At 39.8% G+C, this 25,436-nt stretch overlaps 1 protein-coding gene across 6 annotated transcripts in view; it reads left to right on the top strand.

The window, feature by feature from the left end:
• The window catches only part of BICD2 (BICD cargo adaptor 2), a 97,149-nt gene that overhangs the window by 41,933 nt on the left and 29,780 nt on the right, over positions 1-25,436 (top strand). For all 6 annotated transcript variants that reach the window (XM_085302383.1, XM_085302378.1, XM_085302377.1 and 3 more), the window contains exon 2: positions 9,339-9,551. In XM_085302383.1, coding sequence (XP_085158509.1) covers positions 9,339-9,551 — 213 coding nt within the window. The remainder of the gene's footprint in view (positions 1-9,338; positions 9,552-25,436) is intronic.

A 25,436-nucleotide genomic window follows, 5' to 3' on the forward strand; every position in this document is an offset into this window, starting at 1 on the left:
GTTCAGGCTTCACAAGCAGTATAGCAATAAAGCCAGTTTCTATCTGCTGCTCCCAGTCTAATGCTCAATCTCTTATTCTCCCTTTTCTTGTATATGTATACAGATATGTGCACAGCTGCAGCCAGCAACATCTCTTATGCTCTGTGTTTGTAGTCAGTACTAGTGAACCTTTTGACTCCTGCAGCTTAAGTTTTGGACTGGCCATGGCACAGGCTCATTACTTTGGACAACAAATTTGTTAGGAGTACACAGTGGCACGTAGGTGTCTCTTGTGTTTATGCTATATGAACGGTGGCCTGAGAAACCTCAGTTCTAGCAGGGTCTGTGACCAATACACAGATCAAAAACAAACTGAATGGCTGTCGCTTATATCTTCTCCTATAGCAGTGCTCTATTTCTTGCTCGCTCTCTCCGTTGTAATGCTGTGCCCTGCAAAATCACAAAAGGAACAACCTCCCCCCCTCCCTTTTCTAAAGCTAGAATCAATGAGCTTAGGCGGTACTTTTTCAAATTTTTGTCCTACTACTGTTGCCAAGCTTGGATGTGGTCTTGAAAGTTTTGGTGCTTTTCCATCTTGTCCAAGTCTCATTCCAATGCAATGCAGGAGAGCTCCTGAGTGATTCTTTTTCAACAGCAGTTTGAAATACTTCAGGGCAAAGTCTGAGTCCTATTCCAAAAGCCTTTCCTTGGGAGGCTTTATTTAGTTAAATCCTGCAAGTTGCACTGAAACCTCTCTTTGTAAATCAGTGAAGGATTTTTAAAGTGGAAGGCCTTGCCTAGCTTTTTGATTTTTAATAAAGACAGACATTTGATTTTTAATAAAGACAGACAACTGGGTGGTGGTGTCAGTACTGGTTGGCCCACTGACAGCATTGGGATGGAGGATTGCATGCTTGCAGGTAGCTGCCTGCCCTGGGAATCTGAATTTGGTGTCTGCACATTTTTCTATCACAGTAGTATGGGGTTAGGACATCTCAGTTCAGCTAAGTTCTCGCTCCACTTACCGCCTAATTTGAGAAAACTAGTAAGTTAAAATATTGCTACTTTGTTCTTTCTGTATTATTCTTGACTCAGATGTTTRTTTGTATTTTTTATGTAGGTGGTTTTCAGACTCTTTATTCTTGATTAGAAACAGCAGATTAATTTTTAGTTCTCTGAAGCATCAGGGACGAAACACTATTCTAGTCTTTTTTTGCCGTGTTCTCCCTCTGTGCATGGGTCTAGTTTTGCCAGGAGAGTCTGTTTCCCAGCAATGATTGTGCGTGCTGCAGAGTACTGAATGTGTATGACCGTATGGGCAGCACCTAATGTTTCTGTAAATACTGTATTGCAAAAAATACTAGTTAAACTCTCTGCTCAGCAACTATATTTGCCACCTGGGATATCTGCATGCTTTAAGGGTTTCAGGCAAGGAGGAGTAGAGCTCTGGAAAACTTTGGCTTACTTGAATTTTACCTTCTCCTTTTTCTTTCTTCCCCTTTCGGAAAATGGACTTGATACACAGTAGGAAAATTAGATAGTATATATGTCATTCACTGAAAGATGTGCTATTATCCATGTTCATCAGAGTGTCTTTCCCTCCCTCCTCCTGCAAATGGAAAACAAGCTTCCAGAAATGCTCAAAACCTGGGTTTATTGAAGAAGCATTTGACATTCTTGAGCTGGTGAGGAAGAGGAGTGCAATAACCTCCCTGAATGTTGGGACAGACGGAGAGCAGATTCAAATAGACAGCTTGTGTCTCAAGCTCCAATCTTAACCTACCAAGAAGTGCATTAGGCACAAGATCATGGGGTGGTGCCTGCCGTGTTACCACCTCCCTGCTAGGAATCATGTGTCAGTCAGATGATTCAATTGAGCACAGTGTTAAAGCCACTTAGTAGCTGAAAAAATTCTTGATTATCATTGCTTCAAAAGTAATAAAGGTAATTTACAGTTGCATGGGATGTTTCTTGTATGCCCTTGTTAGGAGTCTTTTGCAGAGTGGGAGTCATATGTTGAAATTTGCAAAACTTTTATTTCACAAGTATATGTAAATACAAATTGTAAGCAATTACAGAATAGAAGTTGAAATCATTAATAGCTGTAATACTTTTTTCCCCCCTGCTGCCACTCATGAGTGACTGGGGTGAAGGACCAGTATGTGAGGGTTTTTTTGTTTTTTGTTTGTGTTTTTTTTGTGCTTTTTTTGTTGTTTTGTTTTCTTTTTTCAAAGAAGAAGCTGTGCATTTGCTGCGGAGCTGTGATAAACAGCAGGCAGCTGCACAAATGACCAAATGGTCATTTATTGTCCTGTATACAAAGAGGTGTTAGCAAGCTCGGGATCCTTGTCTCCAGATCACAGTTAGTGCTCAGTTCTTGGCTGTAGGCGATGTGTAACTTGTTAAGCAAGTACTTAGGTCACTTTGAATATCTGACCTTTGGCATATTTTAGAAAATGGTGGACTTCTATTTTGGTACTACTTAGCTGTTTCTAACTTCGCAAGGAAAGAATGTGAAATACTCTGTTTGGACCAAAGAAAATTTTTTTATTGTTTTGCCTTGTATTCAGCTTAAAGAAATACAAAAGCAAAACATTTTAATGAAATAAATGTATATCCTCAACTTTTTCAACTTTGTTACAAGCTGGAGATCTATCTTTTGTCTGAAGTAGGTTGTGGGTGTTGCTAGGATGGCCCGTACTGTCCTGAAGTTGCTTTGTACTGTGGAGYTCTGAACCTCTTCAGGATTTTGTGCTGTTTATTTCCTGCCTTTTTCTCAATCCCCCAAATCTATATTCTTTTTAAGCAGTTGTCTTTCTCTGTCCCATTGGTTCTTTAAATGGACAGATTTTAGTATGCCAGTGGTGATATGTGAATTTCTAAGCACTTTATCTTAGAAACCTCCTTCACTAAAATATTTTTTGTTTCTTTCCATTTTCTTGTGTGTTTTTATGACAAGAGAAACTCTCCATAATTTTGAGTAAGAGGGAAATCTTTCTTTTGCTGTTGATTAATTGTGGAGTTTGTTCCTCTATAACATTTCCAGGATTTTGTTATTCTTTGTCAGTGTGCCTGCTTTAAGTAGCTATGAGGTTTTTTCTTCTCTTTCCTGTTCTTATTCAGAGGTGCATTTTGACTCTCTCACTAATTTAAGAAGAATATATACAGGCTGAGAAAGATAATGTAGTGTTTAAGGAGGCAGCATATAGTTGCCTCCAAAGCATACCAATCTTTGTACAGCATTTGAACTCAAACGGCAGAACTTTGCACGTTCCTTGGGGACGCCAGTTTTTTAAAGAAGTCACTGAAGAAATGGGGTGGTGATGGTTTTTGCTCCAGCTCAGAAACTTCTCTTTCCCAGCTTGATTTTTTTGTTTTTTGATTTTTTTTTTTTTTTTTAAGGGGAAAGGGAGGGTACCTGTATTAGCCTATCAGGAGATGAGCAGCCACTCTACAAGGTCACCTTCTTCCTGTGACTGAAAGAGGTCCAAAGTTTGATCCTATGACTTTCTGCTATGCTGACCAGACCCCAGGTAGTTCATGAACCTCTTGTTTTTAGCAGTGCAGTTTAGAAAGTCTTAGAAAATACAGAAGTGTATCTAGTAAATTTGAGTAAATTTTGTCATCTTTGGGATTTTCTGCTTCTGACTAATAGATGTCTGGAATGACAAATCTAAGAGGGAGGCAAACAGAACATCTCTGTTCTGAAATTCCATGAGGGCTGGGGCTTTGCTGGGATTTGAGCATGACTAAGGTCAATTCGTGCATCTCCTGTATCACRCTGGGCATTTTAAGAGGAGAACAATGTTTTAAACTTTCAAACTAGCTTCTTTCAGAGATTCTTCACATTTCTTAAGATCAGTGAATGCGAAGGCCGAACCTTTTCTTCTAAAAGATTAGGTTTAAAATCTTAACAAGATCATTAAAAAGTACCTAAAATATTAACAAGTATTTCTGATCTTCAAAGAACTACTTTCCTGAAGTGTGCTATTTTATGTGAGGTCTCTTAATATTTCACTACTATGGATTACATGGAAAAATATGTCCTCGTCTCCAAGAGAGTTGATTGGGTTCTTCATRTAAAATATACAGCTGAAGCTCTGTATTCATCAAACCTAGGTGAAACTTTGCCTTTTATCCAGTCTGTCTTTTGGAAATTGGTACTTTAAACCCAATTTAAATGGAGTTTGATCCAAGGCTTTGAAATGATTTGATTTGGCAGTTTTGCATAACATCCCAGTTTCTACATGAGTCTTCCTCCTCCCTTCCTATCCAAATTTCTTTTTCCASTCTTAATTATTATGGAGAGTTTTGAATTCTTGAGATTAAGGCATCATTTGCTGAAGATTAAATTTACAGAAAGCTCCTTAACACAATTAGATTTTTCTAGACTCCTTAAGAGTGTGTTAGTGATTATGTACTWTACTAATTCTTTTGAGTCCACTGATGCAAGTAATATTGCAACATGAAATTTGATTCAAGGGCATTTCAGTTGATAATACTTATTTTGGTGAACCTTCATCAGCTGGGTTAAAATTCTCATTGGCTTCAGTGGCGCCATAATTAGCCTTTGGCAGCATTTCCTAAACAATTCTCTGGGGCTGAAGGATAACGTATACTTATGTTACTGATAGGTGACAGCAGTCTGACGAGATAAACTTTGTCTGTATTTCAGTTAATCAGCAGCTTTCTGCATTGTCATTGTTTCCAGGAAAAAGCKTACTAACTTAGTTTGTTCACATTACCATTTGAAACAGGGGAAAAAAATGTTTTAGTCTGCAGCAGAACTTGATCTGGACCCTTTCAGGGCATACCCRGCTTGTTGGAAGCAAACTAGATTGTATAGTTCTACTTTGTCATCAGTTTAAAACCGTATCTTTGCAAAGTTAAGGCCACATGAGCAGACCTCATCCCATAAATTGGGCATTACTGCTTCACTGTGTACTTCAGCAGGATGGAAAGGTAGACTGAAAAGAGAAACATACTTATGGAGGCTACAGCCTCTGTTTCACAAGTAGATGCTTTTTAAAAAATCTGTAAGGCATGCGAGAGAGGAAGAGAGGAAGTAAAATCCTAGTCAGCTAAAAAAGCAGACCCTGCCATAAGGAAGAGATAAAAGTAAATTGTACCTCTGTCCAGCAGTGTAAATTGCTTTGCAGATATACTGATGATCATATCTGGTTGAATGACTAGCTAGAGGATGTTTTGGTTCATGGGCTCTTTGATTTATTTTATATATTTCTTTATTTTAAACTGTTGACCTGACCCTGGGAAACCTGAAAGGAAAACAAGTATGAGGAACTTCAGTTGTCCTTTAATATCAGTGTATTGCGGTAACTCTTTGAGGTTACTCTTCAGTAGAATTTAATACTTYGCAGTACTAGCATACAGTAAAGTCTGTGTAAATGAATTGTGTCGAAACTAAGAATTATTTTGTAAAGTCTGCAGTATATACACTAAGAAGATAAAGTTCAGGCAACTTCAGGACATCCTTCTTGCACATACACATTCTGATCCAGGTTTTAATAGGGGAACAGCAACCATCCGTTCAGAGCTGTAGGAGCAAGGCTGCGTTTTAACTGCGTTTGAACATTTCTCCTGCAAAGATGTCTCTGTAGTTGACTCCTCTTTCTAGGTAGTGTAAGGAAGAGGATATCTAGGGTATCCTTCACTCCATAGTTAACTGGGCTTTTTAACTCAATGGGAAAGTGACTGTCACAGCTGCTCACTGTCCTCTAGTGTCAGTCCTGTAGTTCCCTGATAGGAGCTGGCAAGGATTTGCCAGGAGAAGGTCTTGCACCACCTCAGCCCAAAACAGAATTACGCAACAAAACTCAGTGTAGCGCAGACTACAAAGATGCCAAGTAGCCCAACATCGCTCCCTTGTTCTCTGCAAAACCAGTGCTCWGATTTACTATGTTTTATTTTCTTCTATTACGATAGTATAGTAGGCAGAAATAAAGGCTTCAGAAGAGGATTAAAAGCAGAGTAACTTAACTGTGAATTCTATTTCTGTGTTTTCTATGACATTACAACAAAAAGAAAGTGAACAGGCCGATACTGACTTTCTTAGGTGCATGAAGGTTTATAGGTTTCATGTACATTAGTAAAAATTCATTTTCCTTATAACAGCTTGATTTAAAACAGACCTAGATTGTAGCCATGGAAGATAATTGCATTGCCCTGTAATTTTGGACAATTTTGTTAAAGTTGTATTTCCTGTTCTACATAGCCTGTTACRGTTATGTAAATAGCTTTTAAGAGGAATATATGGAGTCTTTTTTTTTTTTTAAGTAAAGGCAAGAAAAATAATGAAGCGTGGTTAAAAATGGAGGTACTTTTAAAGTGCTCCCTTATAAATACATACAGATGGAGTCAGTCATTCCAGGCTGCCTGTTCTGTTGACCAGGTGCCTGTTATGAAGGTGTGGAGTATGAGAGTCCCGTTGCTCACAGTTCTCTATTCAATAGCTTTCTGACCCTGGACAGCAATATTATCAATCTAATGTTAGGTTTTGCTAGAATTGAAGCTTACTGGTTGAGAGTGAATAACCACATTGCTGTGCAGAAATAGCCATGGCCGTCTTTGGTAGGGACGATGCCTGAGCCCTTTGCCTGAATCTAGGATTTGCCTGTCTCTTATGTTGTAGTGCTGTARCTAAAATCACTGACAGGGCTTATTTTTGCAGTTGGTCCAAGTGAACTGGTATCTGTAGTTCCTGTTTGATCTGCTTAGTTTTGCCATTCAGGACAAGCTATAATAAAAGGCAGCTTCTAAAAAGGGATTCTGACTGTCTCAGAGTATGGAAACTCTCTTTAATATATAAGTAGTGGTAGCTTACTGAACCTCACCTTTACCTGTGAATAGAGGAGTGTAACTGAGATATCTAATACATTTTTTTTATTAAAACATGGCAAACATGTCAGTATAAACTAACAAAGAAAACAACTGGTGTGTAAGAGTATGATTAAAATATAGAACGTATTGCTGTAGGATAGTATGGCCAAAAAAAGCATCGAGACGTGAAAATAAAGGGATATTTCACTTGGATAACTAAATGTTAATAGATCTTCCAAATTTACATTAAACCTGCTGCTTTGAGGCTTAAGGCAATCCTCAACTCTGGGAGATTTTTTTTTTTTTTTTTTTTTTTTAAACCTTTCTCTGAAGCTTCTGGCTTTAGCCTCTGTGGGAGACAGAATATTGGATTAAAAATTTTCCAGTCTTATCCATTATGTCAGTTATTGCATTCAAATACTCATTATCAATAGTAGCATCTGCAAAATGGCAAAATCCTCTCTTCAGTTGTTAGGTCCTTAAAGAAGCCCAGGGCTTAGCCTCTGCATCTAAAGTGTTAAAACTAACTAGTCATTATTCTCAAGAACTTATTTCTTAAATGAATTACTAAGTTACTTGATTTAATCATGCTTGGAGACTCTGCTGTATGGCTGATCAGATGTGGCTTTGAGTATCCTGAATTTACAATATGCACAATGTTGGCATCCCACTACTGAGAAAGCGGTGCCACTCCGCTGGGAAGAAAATGGATGCCCGCAGTCCCTTTTTCATTGTCCTAGATTTAAAATAAATTTAAGTCTCCAAAATTTAGATACTGATTCTTTATGGAAAAATGATAATATATTTGAGGAGAGGCTTGTATGTATTTTTGTTTTGGTTTTGTTTTTATTTGGGTGGGTTTTTTTGCTGTCCCTTTAACGTTTATGGTGATCTTAGGCTTTTAAGCTGCTTTGTTGAAACTGATTTGCCRAGGACTTGCACAGATGGTGCTTTACTTTCTGTCTGAAATGTGACGCTTATTAATTTCCCTTGGGTCATCTCAGTGAATCTGACTAGAATTTCTTCAATGGATATTTGTCTCCTGATTCTCTGATTTGCTTATCTGAAACGCAGGCACAATCTGATAGCAGCAGTATGTGGGCGCCTTTAACATAGACCTTTAACGTAACGATTCTGTCATTTGTTTCAGCACTGGTATATTCAATAATTACTATGCTGGTAATGAACCTGGTCTAATTTGGAGACGTAATAAAATATTGAAACCTGCTTGTATTCAAAGCAGTTTTTTTTCCTGCATTGATAGTATAGTTTTAAAGAACTAGCAAAAGATGATTATTGAAAATGTAATGCAAATAGACAAGTTTTATGAGATGCTGATCTGTCCTTGAGCTGGCTTCATGCATRGTATTGACGTTGGCTATGAAAACCTGCTGTATGGACACTGGCACCTTGAAAGATGCTGTTGCACCTGAAAGCTCCAAATACATCTTGGACTGGATTGTTTTGCACGTATGCATGGTTTAAGGATAGCGTTCATTAATCTCATTGACTTCAGTCCATCTGCCAGGCAGACTCTTACAAGTAGATGCCTACTTAAAATGTTAAAATCTTTGCTTTGTAACATCTATTAGTAAAAACTGCTACAGGATTCTTAWATGCTGCAGTCTAGGGGTTAGGTTGTCTGTCTGAGCTGCTTGCTTGTGTGTTGGAGAACATGGATAAAAACATCACCTGACAGAGTTTAAAACAAAATGAAAACCCCCAGAAATAAAAAGGAAGAGGTAAAATATTTAAGCAATTAGAATATCAAGACTGAACAGAGGTATGCTTTGCTGCAGAAATTAGTTGTGTGAGACCTGCCTCTAAGCCCTTGTCATTGATGCCTTGCTCTGAGTAGCCAGCAGAGCTGTCTGGGTGAGCATGCTCTGACCTACTTTAGCCAGTGTGACCTAGGTTAGCTTAACCGGGTTAAGGAGCAGGTCTGCTAGCCTGGTTCACTTTGGACTGAAATGGGTTAGCAGGTTTGAGGGGGCAGTAATCTCCACAGTGAGCAGATGAGGGTGTGGTAATATGTTTCTTTGGAATAGCTGGCTCAGGAGGAGAGGGTGTACGCACAGACTACGAGGTGGAACAGGCTGTTAATGCTAAATCTTTTTTTCAGTGATTTGGTCTCTGCAGAAGAAAGTCTGATCACCTACAGAGAATAGGCACGTGCAGAAATGTCTGTTCATCTCAGTCTCCTTGTTGAAAACCAAAGTCTTTAACAGCATTGTCAAGTCAATAGCTTGTTGTTTCCCCCAGAGGGGTTTATATGAGGTTTTGCCTACATATCCAATGTACCACAAGCCTCTGTTTGGGCGCTGCATGTTACTTTCAAGAGTCTTGCATTGAACCCTGTATACCTTGTAAAGATCTAATCTCAGAAAAAGAGATAGGTGTAGGAAAAGCTTGCATTATTTTGCATCAGAAAAATATGGGGGTAAATAATTTCAACTTTTTTAAGAAAAGTTATTTATTCCAAATTCTACATTTACTAATAAGAGGCTTGCTTGCTATCCTAGGCTTTTGGACAGGCCCATACCAACCACAAGAAGGTAGCAGCTGATGGAGAGAGCAGAGAGGAAACCTTGATTCAGGAATCSGCTACCAAGGAAGAGTACTACATGAAAAAAGTTATGGAGCTGCAGACAGAACTGAAGCAGCTGAAAAATGTCCTTGCCAACACCCAGTCTGAAAATGAACGCCTTAATTCTGTTGCACAGGAACTGAAAGAGGTAAGGGAAGATGAAAATGCACACCACAGCTTATATTGTGATTATATGTTCTGGTGCTATGTAACCTTAATAAGGAAGATGCTAGGGTTGATCAGTATCTGCTTATTACTGGCAGCTGGTAAGATGAGTTTTGTCCCCTGAGACTTCAGTAAAGTGTTTTATCCAGATGAAACTAATTCAATAGTGCAGTAAATCCAGCTATCTGCTTCCATAMACTGAACCAAGGTGCTAGGCCACCACAATGGCTTAAGGTTCTGATCCAGTTCAAGCTTAATCTGCTAGTTTGAATAGCTGCTCRTTCTGGAGTAAGTGCTACATTGTGTTCCAGGTCACTTGGCAGGAATGTAACTATGCATYCAGACCACACTGGTACCACACATGAGTGCTCTAAGTCAGAGAACTTCTGCCTTAAATAGTGGAGGAATCTGTTTAGCCCAAGCACTAAGAATAGCTTTGGATTTATTTTGAATGCATTTTTTTCTGCCTTCCTCTCTACACAGGTATTCTTGCTGCGAATACTTCATGTAGAATTCCCCTCTCTCCTTTTTTATAGTTTACCTATCACTTCTTCCATCCTAGCTTATAGGGATGTGGGTGCATAACAAAACACTAAACAAAAGGAGTGTATAGTCTTKTGTGCTTTCTTTCATGAAAGTGATTACTTTTACCTTTTCATAAGTTTGCTTAACTTACCATCTCAAAGTACCTTTGACCCTTTATTACTCTGGTAGTAAAGCTGCATATTTCTGAGGAGAATAACTATGGAGATTAGTTCAAAATCAAATCTCAAACAATATAGTTGCATACAAAATCTTTAGCTWAACAGGAGTCTACATGTTACAGATACAGAAAAGATACTTTTACAAGCTCAAACGACTGTTTAAATTTAGACTAGATAAAAGGTTGTAAACCACAGATAGTGAACAGTTACTCCACAGTTATTCACTCTGAGATTTCGTTTACCTTCCTTTGAAGCATCAAGTAGTTGTCTCTTCTGGAGTTGAGATAATCAGCTAGCTTGATAGGTAGATGCTTCCCTGCTAGAAGGAGCCCACATGTGAATCTGAGTGTATTTCGCAGGACCGCAACTGAAAACCAGAAGTGTCCAATTTAACTTCTCCAGGAGTAGTAAAAAAATATGTGGATAGTGTTTGGTATCTGAAGCACTGAAAAAATCTTAAGATGAGACCTTCTGGAAAATGTAGGTTAGTTCTCTGGAAAAGTAGAGGTTCAATGGTACCTCACTTTTGGTATAACAAAGGAGGAAATTTGATGGACAAACTGTTGCAGGTAATCAAATGAGTCGGTGCAGCTCTTTAATTTCTTGGGCCCTGACTGTGGGATAACAGAACTGGAATCGATCCATGCTGGTCTGCTTAGCCAAAAAAACCAGTTCTTGCAAGCACACACAACCCTGTCTTTATTTCCTAACTTTTAAGAACAGCTTAAAAGGAAAGCTCCCCACCCCAAACAGAGCATTATGTCCATAACGGATTCCAAGTGCTGTTTAAAAACATGCTGATTGGCAGATTTCAGTCCAACTGAGTGAGTCACAGTAGTTGAAGGTGATCTTTTTAGATACTGTCATGTTTCAACCTCTCAACCACATTTGCTTGAAGCTGCAAGTTGCTTTACACAACCCTAGGATGAGCTGTTAGTTTGCAAGGTTTTAGGGTRTTTTCCCTGTGCTTTGTCATTCCAAATCCCCCCTTCCCTGCACACACACACCCTTGCATGAGATGAAAGCCATTCTGTCTGATAGTTTCCAGTGAGAGCTGAGCACTGCATGAAGAGGAAAAGTGGGTGATGTCAGGGTTCTTGTGGAAGGTTTACATTTTTGTAAAAATTAAGTCTTCTTTTTTCTTTTTTTTTAAAAAATCTCTCCTATTGAGATGCAGAAGATGTATTTATTTACTGGAATGGAAATCACTGCTGAAAACAATCAGTTGAGTGTTGTTACTGATTGTAAACCTTCAATGGAAACTGAACTGGGTTAAGAAAAAAATCAAAACCTTGTGTGATAGATGATAACAGTTGGAAACATGTGGTTATGTGTCTTTCTACAGGTGACCTTGCCAGGCAGTTGGTTATGTGTTGTTTTGTGTCATCTCAGTGCTTTATTCCTCCTTCCTTTCCTCTCTTCATCCTAACTATTTCTTCTGCTGAGGGTATGATTTGAGGGTAGGAAATATTGAGCGGGAAGGTGGAACATGGTCTTCTCTTTTGTACAACATAGGCATAGTGGAAATTTCTTCCTTTAGTTTTTCTGATTACTGRTGGAGAAGAGCTGCAGTAGTTTCTTCATCTTGTTGTAGAGGATGTTTGTAGAGGGATCTAGCCCTTCTACTGTGCGTTCTTGCCTATCAAGAGCACTGGCTTGCAAGATGTCTGGTGGAACAGGGACGTCCCCCCCCCCCTCAACACACACACCCCATCTCTGCCCCTCTTGCAACTGCCCTGGATTTGATCTGGGGTTGAATCGCTGCCTTACTTCTAAGAGATTTACTTGTCAGAACTGGTTGCAGAAGTTTTTATTTGCTATTTTGTAGCTAGCTGATAGGATACAGAATTATATTGTAACTGGCTTTTGGGGAGAAAAAGAAAAATCTCTTCGGTCRTTAGTATTAGCATGGGGGATGGTTGAGCAAAGCAGGCAGCAGCTGCTCCTGGGTTGCAGAGAGCAGTAGTGGTGGTCATGCAATGAGTGATAGGCATTGATGTGGATCAGCTGGAAGAGCATTCAAGATTGAGCCTTTAAGATGCTCTCATTCCTTTAATTTCTTCTCAGAACACTTGCACAAAAGTGATGAGTGGCTTTTGGAAGGAGAAGAATGACATTTAGTACACCTGGAGTTCCTATAGCAGACACAAGTGATTTTGATACTTTCTATTGAATTATCTAACTTTGGCCTGTTGAGACAGGTTGACAGGGTGGTAACCAATTATGAATTTAAGTGCTGTCATTAGCTAGCTCAGCAGCTTCTGTGTCCTGGAAGAGTCACTGCAAGGAGATCTCCTGAGTAATTGTTAATTGCCACTTCTTTTTGATCCGTTTTCATCTCTCCTGTATTTTCATGGCACCAGAACAGCTGTCATAGGTGACTGGTTTGGTTGATCAATCATCTGGTAGCCATGCTCAAATAATGCACAAGCAGGAAAATAAATGAGCAGTACTTCCCTGGAAAAGTAGGAGGATGTTCTGATTATGTAAACAGTGAAAGAAACTGTATCTTAATATGTGTGCTTTTATACATTAAGGAGAAAAATGTCTAACATGACATGATGTTATATAATATGTACTAAAGAACATATTTTAAAAAAGTTTGAGTTATCAGCACCATGTGAGTAACTTTGTCTCTAAGGATATAAAGTGTGAAACTATTTTTCTGAGGTTGGATCCAAAAAAAAACCTTCATGTGTTTTATTGTCTTGTGTTATCAGTTATTTTTTTCTTGCTTAGGCTTTATCAAGAAAAACTTGTGTCAAATYGGATAACCTATACACCGCATCTGTCTAGCTCTGCCTACAAGGAAATATCTAGTCTTTTTTGTATGGCTAATGTAGTTCTCACAGGCTCGCTCTCTCATGCACTCTTGTGCATGCTGGCACGCTCTCCCTATAGGATTCTTCTGGAGGGATTTATTGAATTTTGTTTGCAGAGGGGCAATACTTTGTACATGACTGCCAACTTACAAATATGTTTCTTTCTCTCTTGGGGCAGAGAGAGAGCAGTAGACTTTACACTATTCCGCTTTCTAAAAAGGCAAGGGAGCTGGAACAGTTCAAGTCTTTTGCAGAGATATGAGCATCCATTAGTCCCATACTGATAAACTTTTTGACTCCTCTTGCACTGTAGTGTCTTTGGGTTTTTTTCTGTGTTTATTTCTTTCTTCCCCCTGCCCTTTGTGGCCATGTGTTGGCTCCTTCTGTTTGTGCTAACCATGCACAGTGCTGCCTTCTCTTTCTTATGGCAGCAGAGTTTCTTACAAGTTTTCAGTGGGGGAAGTTTTATCTGGGTGAGAAAGCTCTTACCTATTCTTACCTTTTTTTTTTTTTTTTTTTTTTTTGGGGGGGGGGGGGGGGGGGAAGGGTGAGCATCTAGCAGCCCTACACATTGCCAGTACTTGTGCCGGAGAAGGCTGGCACAGAGTATGTGGATTTGAGAGAGACGATTATTTGTCCTGCTGGGCTTTTGTTTGAGTTTTTAATCTTGGGGAAAGGGAACATCTGTGCCTAAACATCTGTGGAGGTCTCTCCAATTTTCCATCCTTTTCTGTTGCCTCTCATCTGAGGAATTGRTCATGAATTTGTTCTTTCGAAGTCACTAGTGACCCTAGCAACCTTCGTGCTCTAGTTAAGCTTTTAAAAGATGTCTGTAACCAAGGTTAAAGTTTACAAAGTTTACCATACTCCCAGGGCAAAAACTAACCAACCTGCCCTGACACAGTCTGTATTTTTTCAAAGAAGACCTAGAACTTGGTCTGCTTTTTCTAAAGCTCTATCAGTCCAAACCTTGTGGATAGCTGAGTATTTCAGTCATTGGGCATTTATCTATGCAGTTGCAAGCACTCTGATTAGAACAGATTTGCATGGAAGTTGATCTTCAGTCATTGCAAATATAAGACTGTAGCAGATCAGATTGCCTTGACCATTACTGTCTTGTGCTTGTAGTAACTTAATCGCTTGCAGTCATCTCTCCGTATCCTTAGACATGGTAATATTGTAGATTCATGCGTCAGCTTTCTGGTGCCTTGCAATTAAAGTATTTGAACAGAGGGGGAAGAGACTCTGGAAAGCACAGGATGTGGTCTATGCATGTGTTTGTTAATTCTTAGGAAGTGGTTATTCTTAGGAGCCAGTGCTCTCACCATGGTTGGCCATTATGCTGGTTGTTAGACTTGACCCCACTGGCTGACACTTTTTGCTATAAATGCACAGTAGTRTATTTGTTTGGTTTCTCCAGGTTTTCATAAGAACTATCCATAACATTATCAGTGAAGGAAGAATATTCCCAAAGTCATGACTGTATTTCTCTTTCCCGGTAGGATTTATAGCTAAGATGCTGAATAGTCCTTTGTGTATTGTTGCTTTCTGTCCTTCCCTCTTGAACACACTGRTAATCTATAAATGAAATGATACAAAAGAACTCCCCTGCAGCCAAAGAAGGAAGACTTCAAAATTATGAAGTCTTTTCAAAATGATGATTGTCTGAGCGCTGGTATTAACAATCAATGCAATCTAAAAGTAGCCAGAGGGGGGAGATGGCGCATGGGATGGTGCTCGGTGGACCAGATACACAGTCAAATTGGTCACAAAATACAAGACATTAAAATTGAATAAGATTGAGTGCTTTTTAAAAGCAGGAACGGCTTCCCCTGCAGGAACAGCTATGGGCTTGGTATCACCTGTCACTTTTTGCTCCCATGTGTTGTGTGGGAAGTTTGTTGGAGAACAGGTGCCTTTGCACATTCTCATTCAGCCTGAAAGCACTGAGACCAGTGTGCTTATCAGCACTGTGAGATGTGCTAATTTTGGGGGGCAGGCAGCAGATATGTGGCACGCGGTGCTGTAGAGTAACCCTGGGGATAAAGATGCTTCTCCCCCATTCCTCCTCACTAGGGATCCCATGGCAAGGCTTTACTTCTAGGAGAGCCTTTGAGCACTAAGATTCTTGCAGAGCAGATTTCTTAGCCATGGATTGTAGGCCCCTTTTGACTCAGACATAGTCACCACAGCAGTGTATAGAAAGTGTTTTCTTTTTTTGTTTTATTGCTGCTTTTCTAGCATTATACAACAGAGGCACACCAAGACAAAGCTAAGGATTTGCCCTCTGAAAGTGAGTAGTGTGACGGAAAATGAGTTGCTAAATGTGCTACATAGGTAAAAACCRCTGTTTACAGATCGAGAATGCTCTGTTTCTGAAAGCAAAGCAATGAGGAGCCTATGTCTTGACGGAACTGAACCCATCAAATTTAGTGTGAATTTTTATTCTCTAATGTTCTGAAAGAATTAAAGGGGTCTCTGTGGTTTGTTATTAGTTCTTCTCCTTTCTTTTTTTTCCCTTTCCTTCCTTCCTTCCTTCCTGCTTTTAACTYGGCAGCCCTGGGAGAGCTGGTGGGGTAGGTGGGCACAGAAGTCACCCAGCTTTTGTCCGTCACAGGAAGCCCAACTGCGGTGACGACAGTGCGATAGATGCACGCTGCTGCAGCACATTGCAGATGGCTGCAGATGGCAGCTGTTTTCTTCCCACCTCTTTATCTTCACTGAAGTTCTTTTTAATATACTGATAATTTCCTGTTTTTTAAATAATTATCAGAATTTAATATTTTTGCAATAAGGAAGTAGCACGTCATTTGTAGCCATTTGAAACATAATTGAAAAAAATTCATTCCAAGGAAGACAAATTGTTGCGAAAATACATTTGCACGTATTAAAGCAGGCATCTGCTCATGATTTCTCTATTGTTGAGCAGCAATATGTTCAGAGGAAAGATGTTAACAGCATTTCTCTTCCTGTAATGGCTGCTGCCTAGATATTCAGCCTTAAAAGTGGAGAGAATGCTGAAAATCAGAGATGAAAGTCRCCATTGGAACCCTACATATTTTCAGATTCCAGGTTTTGAAGTAGTACTAACATAGATGCTTGTTCTCTTGATGTTATAAGTCTTTTTTAAATATGATTTTCAGGGTTTCAATTAGCAGTAAGATTCCAGGTTACTGTATTCTTTGGGAAATAAGCTGGTAGCCTGCTTGCTGGGGGGATCTCTTCGTTGTTCTGCTCTAATTAAACTGCCACACGCTTGTCAGTGCAGCAGTAATAGCGGAGCGATTTGGGGCTCCGTGTGACCTTCACTGTGACCCTTCGCCTGCCCTGGCTTTCTGACCACGATAACCAGTGGAGGGGAAAAATCTCTTGTATACAGCTTTAATCTTTTAACTGACCTAAAAATCAGCACGTGCCACTGAGGGAGTAGCTGGAAATGCTCTAATTGGTAAAACAATGGCTTGGAGTAACTTTGCGAACCATTAATTAAAGAGGTTTGTTCTTTTCATTCAGCGTGGGGGGAAACAAAAACAAAAATCTTCTGCTCCAGCTTGACAGTAGTGTAATTTTAGGATGCAGAAACTGGGAGATTGCTTTTTCACCTGTGCTTGGCATGATTTCCGTTAAAGTAGGCAGTCCTTGGCAGTGTTTCCAAGTTAAATTTGTTTGGGCCAGTGGGGTGTGGGTTTTGTGTTTTTGTTTTATTTTTTTGACGAAAGGGAAGAGCGTGTAGTACAGTATGCCTCAAAACAGTACTGTAATGTGCTGGGGGGGGGGTCACTTGGTTTCATCCAGTAGATTTCCAGCTGATAGACTGACTCAGGACAGCATCCCAAGATCTATTTTCAAGTCTCATACAGTAGGTTTTAAGGACATGAGTTGTGACAAAGCATTGTTCAGGCAGAAGCACGAAGAGCTGGGGAATGTGCCCGTAGTATTAGAAATGACTGTGCTGGGCTGATGGTACCCTAGCTACTGTACTAAAATCCTTTTTTTCTCTTTTTCCTTTCTTCTCAACCTGTATTTTGGTGTTCTAATGTAGTTTTGGTATACTTTAATGATATCCTTCTTCCCCAACTTATTTCACCTAAAACAAGGATAGAAGTATATCAGTTCTCCCTCCCACGCCCCTCGTAAATGCCTGCTGGAGAGTCAGCAGATGAAGGCAGGTTCCAGATTTCTTTAAGTGAAACTAATTGATGTTCTGTTTTCTTATTTCATTAGCGAGTGTAGRTAACTCATGAACTCATACTACATTTAGTGTTTGATTGCTAGGAGGGGGGTGTCTCCTGCTGCTCTAAAGTTGCAGAGGAGTAAAACACAGGCTAGCCARTGCTCCCCTCAAAGCTGCCCACTGTCTGCATAGCAAACTGGCGTTGGCCAGCTCTGCTCCTGTCCTGAYGGAAGGGGAAAGACTGAACAGAGTAACGAAGTACTGGGTGATCATGTGCAACAAAATGCAAAGTGCTTCTGCCTGGGGTAGCGTAGGTCTGGAAGCTGGAAAAGTATGCATGTTTTCTCTTTAACTGGGTTATCCTGGACCTCCRTTACTAACAAAATTGAAAAGATGATTGATTTCAACTTGACAGGTAACTGGTTTGGATCAAGTTTTTGAGAGTAGCTGAGGAAGACCGTTATGTGACAACTATGTGGTGAACGTGAAAAGAGTCAGTACAACGATCTCTGTACAATACTTGGAGTAATATTTGGACAACTTATGGACAACTGGTAATGTAGTTGGTAGTGTCAGCACATACACAAATGCATCCAAGAATAGGCTGCCACCTCTTTGGCTGTCAGTGTTTTGCCCTGATAGAGAGGATCTAACAAAGCAGGCTGGAGATTTGCCCTTTCTGTGCCRTTACAACGGCGGCCTGGGATGGTTCTGATGGTTATGCTTCCTCTGCTGCCTGGACAATAGCCCTTGAGGGAGAAGAACTAGCATGGGATCAATGAAAATACATTTGTATAGGACAAAGGGAATCCTCTGCTTTCCTGCTGCAGGTTCTACTTACGTGTAGATTTTTAGGCAGTTTATACAGTTTAATTTTTAGTGTGTTTTTTTCAAAATAGTTCTTATAAAAATGCTTATTATGGAAACATAATAAAGATAAGAATAAAATCCCTTTACTCTTACTTGGCTAAGGATTTATTTTCTTTGCTTTATGGAAATAAAGGTTAATAGCCCTATGGCAGGCATATGACAGCCATTTTGAGTGCAGGTTATGTAATTGGGAGCAAAGCAGTGTCTTGCTAATGCCTTGTTCGTGTGCGCTTGGAAGTCGGCTGGTTCTTTGGAGGCACCTCCAGCAGGAGATAGGCTGCTCACTTATGTACATGCAGAGCAGTTGACCCAAAGGTGTTTTTTGGCTTTTAGAAGCCTCTTGTAGCTGTAAGGTAACAACRGTCAAGGGAGCCAAAGGAAAGTCTCTGGAAACAGCATTTAGTCATCACTTGAAAGGTCCAGTTGCTGTGTCCCCACATCTGTTTCTGTAAACTACAAGTTAGCTCTGATGTGCTGCTTGAGGTTCAATTGTTCATAATTAGTCATAGCATATATTAAGTAATTGTGTTGAATCATCAGAGTATCATTGAAGTCTGCTGCTAAGCAGTAAATGTAGCTGCCCAGAGAAAATCTGAGCTGCTTGTGTCCTGCTGCTGCTGTATCCTACAGTTTTCTATTTGAAAAGAAAACAGTCTGTGATGCAGCAATATTTAAAAGTTATGCACATTGGTCTGCCTCTTTCTTCCTTGCTTTTCACTTCCCTCCACTTGGTCGCTTTCTCTTAGCAGTGGCTCTGCCTCTGATTAATGAGCGTTTTATGCATTGAGTTCATTGAAAAAAAAATCATGGTAGACACAAAATTCATACAGTTCCTGTGCAAGTCAGTCTTGTGTATGAAGCATTAGTTGAAAATGATGCTGGTAAATTAAAAGGAAAAAGCCAACAACTTTGCAATGGGTGATCCTGATTTGGCAGCACTAACCGTGTTAGAGCCTGACTAAGCTTTCACCAAAACTGCCGATTTTGGAACTGTTGCAGTAGCCTAACAGGGAAAGACCCCAGCTGAAGCTCAGCTGTTTGTGAGAGTGAAGAATGATAGGACTAAGCTGTTAGCAGATCCTTGTCTGAAAAAAAGACAARTTAAAAACATATTTTTGTTTGGAATCACAGTATAAAGCTTACTATACCAACCAGTTACATGGTCTCCTCCAACTGATTGGTGCTTGAAAGCGTGTTTCTGCCAGCAGCTGGCTGCAGATGGAAGATTGTTTCTTCCAAATACATGGAGGGGCCCAACATACGTCCTTGTGAGTCCTGGCATGGATGTGCTTCATGTGGTGACTTGCGCCTGCTTTGCCCTTTGGGGCTAACAGGCATCCGTGTCAGCCCGGCTGTACTCCAAAAGTAGTAATGTGCCTGGGGATAACCTGTACATTTCATCTGGCCTCCCTGTGGCGCCCATATGATGCTGTTTAATACCACAGTGTTTTCCCTGTATTTTGTGATGTTTACTATAAAGTGGWGGCACTTCTATAATCCAAAAGTGAGCAAACTTTTTGCGTATACCTCTGCTGGTTATGGAATGGTGTCATAGGTATCATTAACTTGGATATAAAGTGATATCATTAATTTGGATAAGTAACTTCTTTGGGATTTACTTTAAAATTGCTTGAAGATCTAAGCTAGTGATTTTGAGATGATTGTATCTCAGAATTACATACTGTAAACTAAGCACTTTTAACATCCAGGAGGTGCAGTACCTTGTGAAATAGGCCCCTGGTATTGGGAGTGTAAGTTTAGCCAAAGCTTTCATCTAATGTTTTAMATATAAATTAAGCCAACAGAAGACCTCTGATCTCTGATAATTGTACTAACGTCTATGTTTTGTGAATATTATAACTGTAAATTATTTTAACCTTGTGTCTGAAAGATCTGTGGTATTTAGTGCTAAAGTCCCATAAACTACTTTTGGCCTGATGCCATAGTGTGCGAATATTAAAGATGCCTGATAATATTGTCACTGCTGTAAATGGTTAATGGAAACTTTAAACACACCTTTAATATTAGAGTAAGAAATATAAATAAATAAATAAAAAGCTTCCAGCAGACCTTTTAACAGAGGAAGGTAGGCTTTAATTAAAAAGGGAAGCTTGTACTTAAAGCTGTTAGAAATAAATGTGGTTTGTGGGCATTTCTGGTGAAGCAAACTTAATGTGGGCTTGAAAAGGGACATGGTAGCAAAGTAAAGCAGCTGTAGGCTTGCAGAGCAGGCACACAGCACATGTAGTCTCTCTCTAATATCACTAAGTAGGAAAAATTTGGTGAATAATTATCACTAATTACCAGAAAGATTGTCACCACGGAGAAAAGCATTAGGAATTATCAGCGGGCTGGGAAAAACAGTCTATGAAAATACTRTAAGCATGGTTTGGCTTGATTAAATACAAGAGTGACTATTCAGGAAATAGGCTGAAAACAATGACAAGGAAAACTYGCACAGAGCTGGAAGGAAATCCCCACTGCTTCCCTGCAAGGTCTGCTAGCTCAGTGYGTCTGTCGCAAAGCTGCTCTATACCTGAGAGTCTCTGGTCAGCGACTGCATTGCAAGATGCTCCCGTATTGCCAAGGAGATGGGGCAGTTGCTGGTGTGGATGAAGCATGCTSTCTTTGTTTCCAGGGGCCCATTTGTCACTTCTCCAGGGCCATAGTTGGGACAAATTTTTGGAAGAACCTTAGTGGTTAAGTTCAATGGACTTATGTGAATTTGCACCTACCTGAAATAAGCTCCTATTCTSATTAAAGCTGTTGAGTGTTATGTGAGCTGTAGTGCAACAGCATAGGTGTTCCTCAAAGGAGGAATCTTTTCCTGAAAACAACAGTGGGGCAATTTCTAGATACACAAACTCTATTTTGAGTTTTCTGTCAAATTATCAGATTGGATTATAYGTGTTTGACTCTCTTAAGATACCTGGTGTATTAAAGAAATGTACATTTTACACTTCTGTTGAGAAATGACCCCTAAGGCTTTCAGTGATCTGCAGTCGATTTCAGCATGCAAGGTATGTCTTTTTCTTTTTTTTAAATGAAATATATTTTAAATAGTAGCTCTAAATCACACTTTAGTATTACTATATTCCCATGGGTATGATAAGCTGTAGATGAAAATCACAGAAGACTCAATGTAGACTCTTYTCTACAATCCTTATATTAGTCTGGCTGGTTTAGTGTTTATCTTGTTTTCCTAGAAGTGTGCCTCATCTTTMCCATTGCTGGCTAAAAAGTGTCCCTGATTTCTTGCTGAATGTTAATTTGCCAATTTGTAGCTGTAAGATTACTGCAGTCCTTCCCTGGAGCAATGGCAGAGGTTGAGTTCAGATACTTCCACAACCACCTTGCTCYATGCTGTCCTGAGCCCTGGGACATGGCAGGCAAGCCTGTGAACGCAGTGGGTTGTTGTCTCAGTACTGAGCTTTTTTTCCTGCCTTTTCTTTTCAGCCCAAGAGAGGTTTGTTGCAACTCATGCTTGTACATTAGAAACTGAAAATGAAAAAAAAAAAAAAAAGCCCCAAAACCCAAACAAAACAAAACTCTTTAAAATCTGTTAGCTCAGGCTGTAGGCAGGCAGACTGCTCTGGATCCAGTGGTGCTGTGAATGAGGTAGCTGTTCATCCTTGCCCATCTCTGCAATTACATCTAGGGGCTGGGAGTGATRAGCAGCAGTGACTTGTGCTGGCACAGTATTTTCAGACTGTGTCTCTCCATTCTATTCCCCTTTCCCCTTTATTTTCTTTTTAAGAGCTCCATACTTTACAGGGGAAATTTGTTGCAGCTGATGAGTAAAGATAAATATTTTTGAGAGCAAACTGAAATGTGTGAGAGGTTGCACTGGGACTGTGAAGATTACCTGGACTTGTGTCCCTAAACATGATCGAATAGGAAATTCTAGGCTTTTAGGTCACTGAGAAATCTTTTGTTAGCTAATATTTATATGAGGAAGCATCCTGACTCCAGCTGAAATGAATAAATGTTTCTCTCCTGACTTGAATACTGCCAGGCTTTTTACCTGTGGCTGGTTGTGGGTCCTGCCCTGAATATTTGTGCTGTCCAGTTCCTCCAGATGTCCTTTGAAGTAACATGTAGCATATGCAGGTTCAGACTGCTTTGATTGAGTTTAAATGGCAGCGGTTGTCCCAAGGTTAAAGTGTTCTTTCTCTGTAGGCTCRGATAACACCCACTTAACGAGGGAGAAATGGAAGGCGATGGCAGATGATGACTGGAGAAGCTGTGACACTGACACTTTAGTGGTGCCGCTCTTGGGTGGCAGTGACCTTTCTTAGGGTTAGTTCCACCACCCTTATGGAGAGAAAAGATGAGAGCTGTATAAAACTTTATTAGTAGATTTTGTAAGGGTTAAATGTTTTATTTGTGGCAGTGAAGGACATGGAAAGCTGCCAAACGTTTAGATTTGAGATTTGAAAAGCAGCTGGAGTTTAACTGCTCTTAGCAAGCAATTCAGTGCAGGAAGGGGAAGACTGTAATAATAATGTTACACTGTGCCATTCATAACATCATTAAGTTTGGGTCAGCATTTTCTGTATAGACTCCCACGCTTGGCTGGAGACAAGGTGTGGAGCTCTGGCCCACCCACTGCCACAAAGCTGCAGCAGTAGGAATCTCATTTCTTTAAAGAAAAAGTGCAACTGTGAATAAACAAAGGGAATAGATCCAAACTTGTGCTTCCAGAGCTCAAAAATGGGTCCTGGTTTATAATGCACAATTTTGAGACCACTGTTTGGAAGAGAGACAATAACTGACTCATTCCAGTTTGAAAATGGGCTCTTTTGGATGAATAATTAAAAAAAAAGGTTGTTCTCTGATCTCAGGGACTTATCTGTACCTTTGGCTTTTGGGCACAAGGGTCGTGACAGGTGACTCCCTCTACACTGTCGATCCCTTCATTTTCATAAAGGCTTTGTGCTGCTGCTGCATTAGTGAAGTTGCACCGGTGCCAAAAACCTAGTGTTTAATAATCAATGGATCTCTTCTCAAACTGGGATCTCTTCCCAGTTGAGTGGACAGCTAAAGGTTGGAGGGGAGAGGGGTGTCTTAGCCCTGACTGTAAGCTTACAATTGAAGAGGACCTCACTAGAGCAGAGCCAGGTTCTTACACCAGGGACGTAAAGGAACAGAAGCTGACAGGAAGTGGTAAATGGCGTGTTGCTAGTCCCAGATGCATGTGTGCAGGTGTTAACCCTCCTCTTCAACTCTGAGAAAGAAAGTGTTTGGAGGATGTACTTCCCATTTGACTCCAGATTGGATCCAATCTTTAAATGGATAGTTGGTAAACAATGTATTAAGTAATCGAACATAGATGTTATAGCAAAACTTTGTGCTGGTTAACAAGTTATAAGAGATTTAAATGGTCTCAGGATACACTGTTTTAACTGCCTTGGTTCAGGCCTCTCTAATATTGTGTGGAAAAGAAATCCATGACAGTGCATTTCTTTGTTCTCCCTTCCTTAATGTCACAGCTTCACAAAGCTTTTTATTTAATGATTTACAAATTGCAATTAAAAATCTCGAGGTGAGAACATAATGATGGGGCACCGCCCTAGTAATCACAGGTAAAGAAAATCTGAGACAAAAGCATATGTAGTAAGAGGCTTTGTCATGGAGTGTGTGCTTGGATATGAGGACTCAGGTAAAAAAAATCAGGACTTGTACGTATTTGCTACTAAAATTTCTTTAGACATATAGCTGCATGGCTTCCATTAACACTTCAGAACTATTGGGATCATTGTGTGTAAGAGGTGATGAATAGCTAGTGTGGTCTTTTCTCCTGCTTTCTACAGGAGAATAAATGGGCTGTGAGTTACACATACTCCATTTCTTCTGCTACCATCTCTGATTTTTGTTCTCTGCAAGGTGCTTGTCATGGGGCAGTGTGACTGCCCTCAAAGGCTGGCCATCTCGTGTGAATTGAAGCTCTTCAGAGCTTGTCCCCTGGTTGGGGGCCAAGGGAAGTTCTGTAAAACTCTGAAAATTCTACTAGGAAAGAGAAATCAGATTCACTCCCCAAAGTGGTTCCAAGTGCATAAAACATGGCACACTTGGCCCTGGTGCAGGAAAACCTCAAAAGGGATGAGAGGATTTTTTTAATTATTATTATTTTTTAAGTTCTTCCTCTTAGCATTAGTTGCAGAACAACCCAAGAAGTCAACACAGGTGCTTCTGCTGTAGTTGGGAGGGCCAGGTATCATGCTGCTGAGTAGGCAGAAATGCCTGTTAATGACATCTGCTTGTAGCTTAGATTCCTATGAGGGTGCTGGTGACAAGTGCTGTGGTTGTGGGCTGGGAGCTTCCAGTATAGATTTGACTGCAGTTGCTGCTGTAGGATTTTTGTTTGTTTGTCGAAGGCACTGGGGAAGTGAGTCTGTGACTGGGATGTGACTCATCTTTTTTTTTTTTTTTTYCCCTTCCCCAAAGTATTAAATGGGATTAAAGCTTAACATTTACTTTTTTAAAAAATATACAGCTAGAACATATTACTTCTGCTTCTAAGTGAACACAGAACTCCTTTTCTTCTCAGTTTATATGAATCACTTTTTCCAGTCACTCTGAGACTTACAAGTCTAACAGCTTTTCAGGAGATACTTTGCCATGTCCTGACTTGCAGCAAGAGCATGGAGCAGAGTCTAAGTAACAAACTTTAGGATAATACCTATTTTAATTTTTTTCTCCAGTGGGCTTGTGTGAGCAAGAAACCAAAATGTATTTGCAGTTACCCTAGAAAACATTACAATCCTACTAATGCAAACAGTGACTTTTCTTTTTTTCTCGATTGGTTGTGTAGTCTGTCTTTTGCAGTATTTCTTTTGAATATGCTGATGTTCTAAATTCTTCTGAGAGCATGTTAATATTTCTGTCACTTCACAGAACTATTTTCTTAATTTCACATATGCTGTTTGGAGTAGAAGACACAGGTGATACAGTTAGAATAAATGGATTACTTGTATCCAAAGGATTGTCCACTTCTACTGTGTAAGGTGCAAGACAGCTGGATGTCTGTCTTGTAAATTGAACCAAAGTATAAAAGCAATACTAAATGCTTATGAAGCAACTCAGTGACTGTAGAATTTCAGTAGAAATAGTTGAATGCTGAACAAAAGGTGTGCACCCAAATTTGTGGTAGGTGCCATTATATGTTTTATATATGAGTGTTTATGAATATATTGTCCTAGGTGAAGAACAAAATACAAAAAGTTTGTGGAAGGAAATAATGATAAAGCTATAATGAAACATTTATTTACAACTTATTTTCAAGAAAAAAGTGCAAG

This window comes from Rhea americana, unplaced genomic scaffold (assembly GCF_003343005.1).
Source record: "Rhea americana isolate MKP2758 unplaced genomic scaffold, rheAme1 scaffold_19, whole genome shotgun sequence".
Lineage (NCBI taxonomy): Eukaryota > Metazoa > Chordata > Aves > Rheiformes > Rheidae > Rhea > Rhea americana.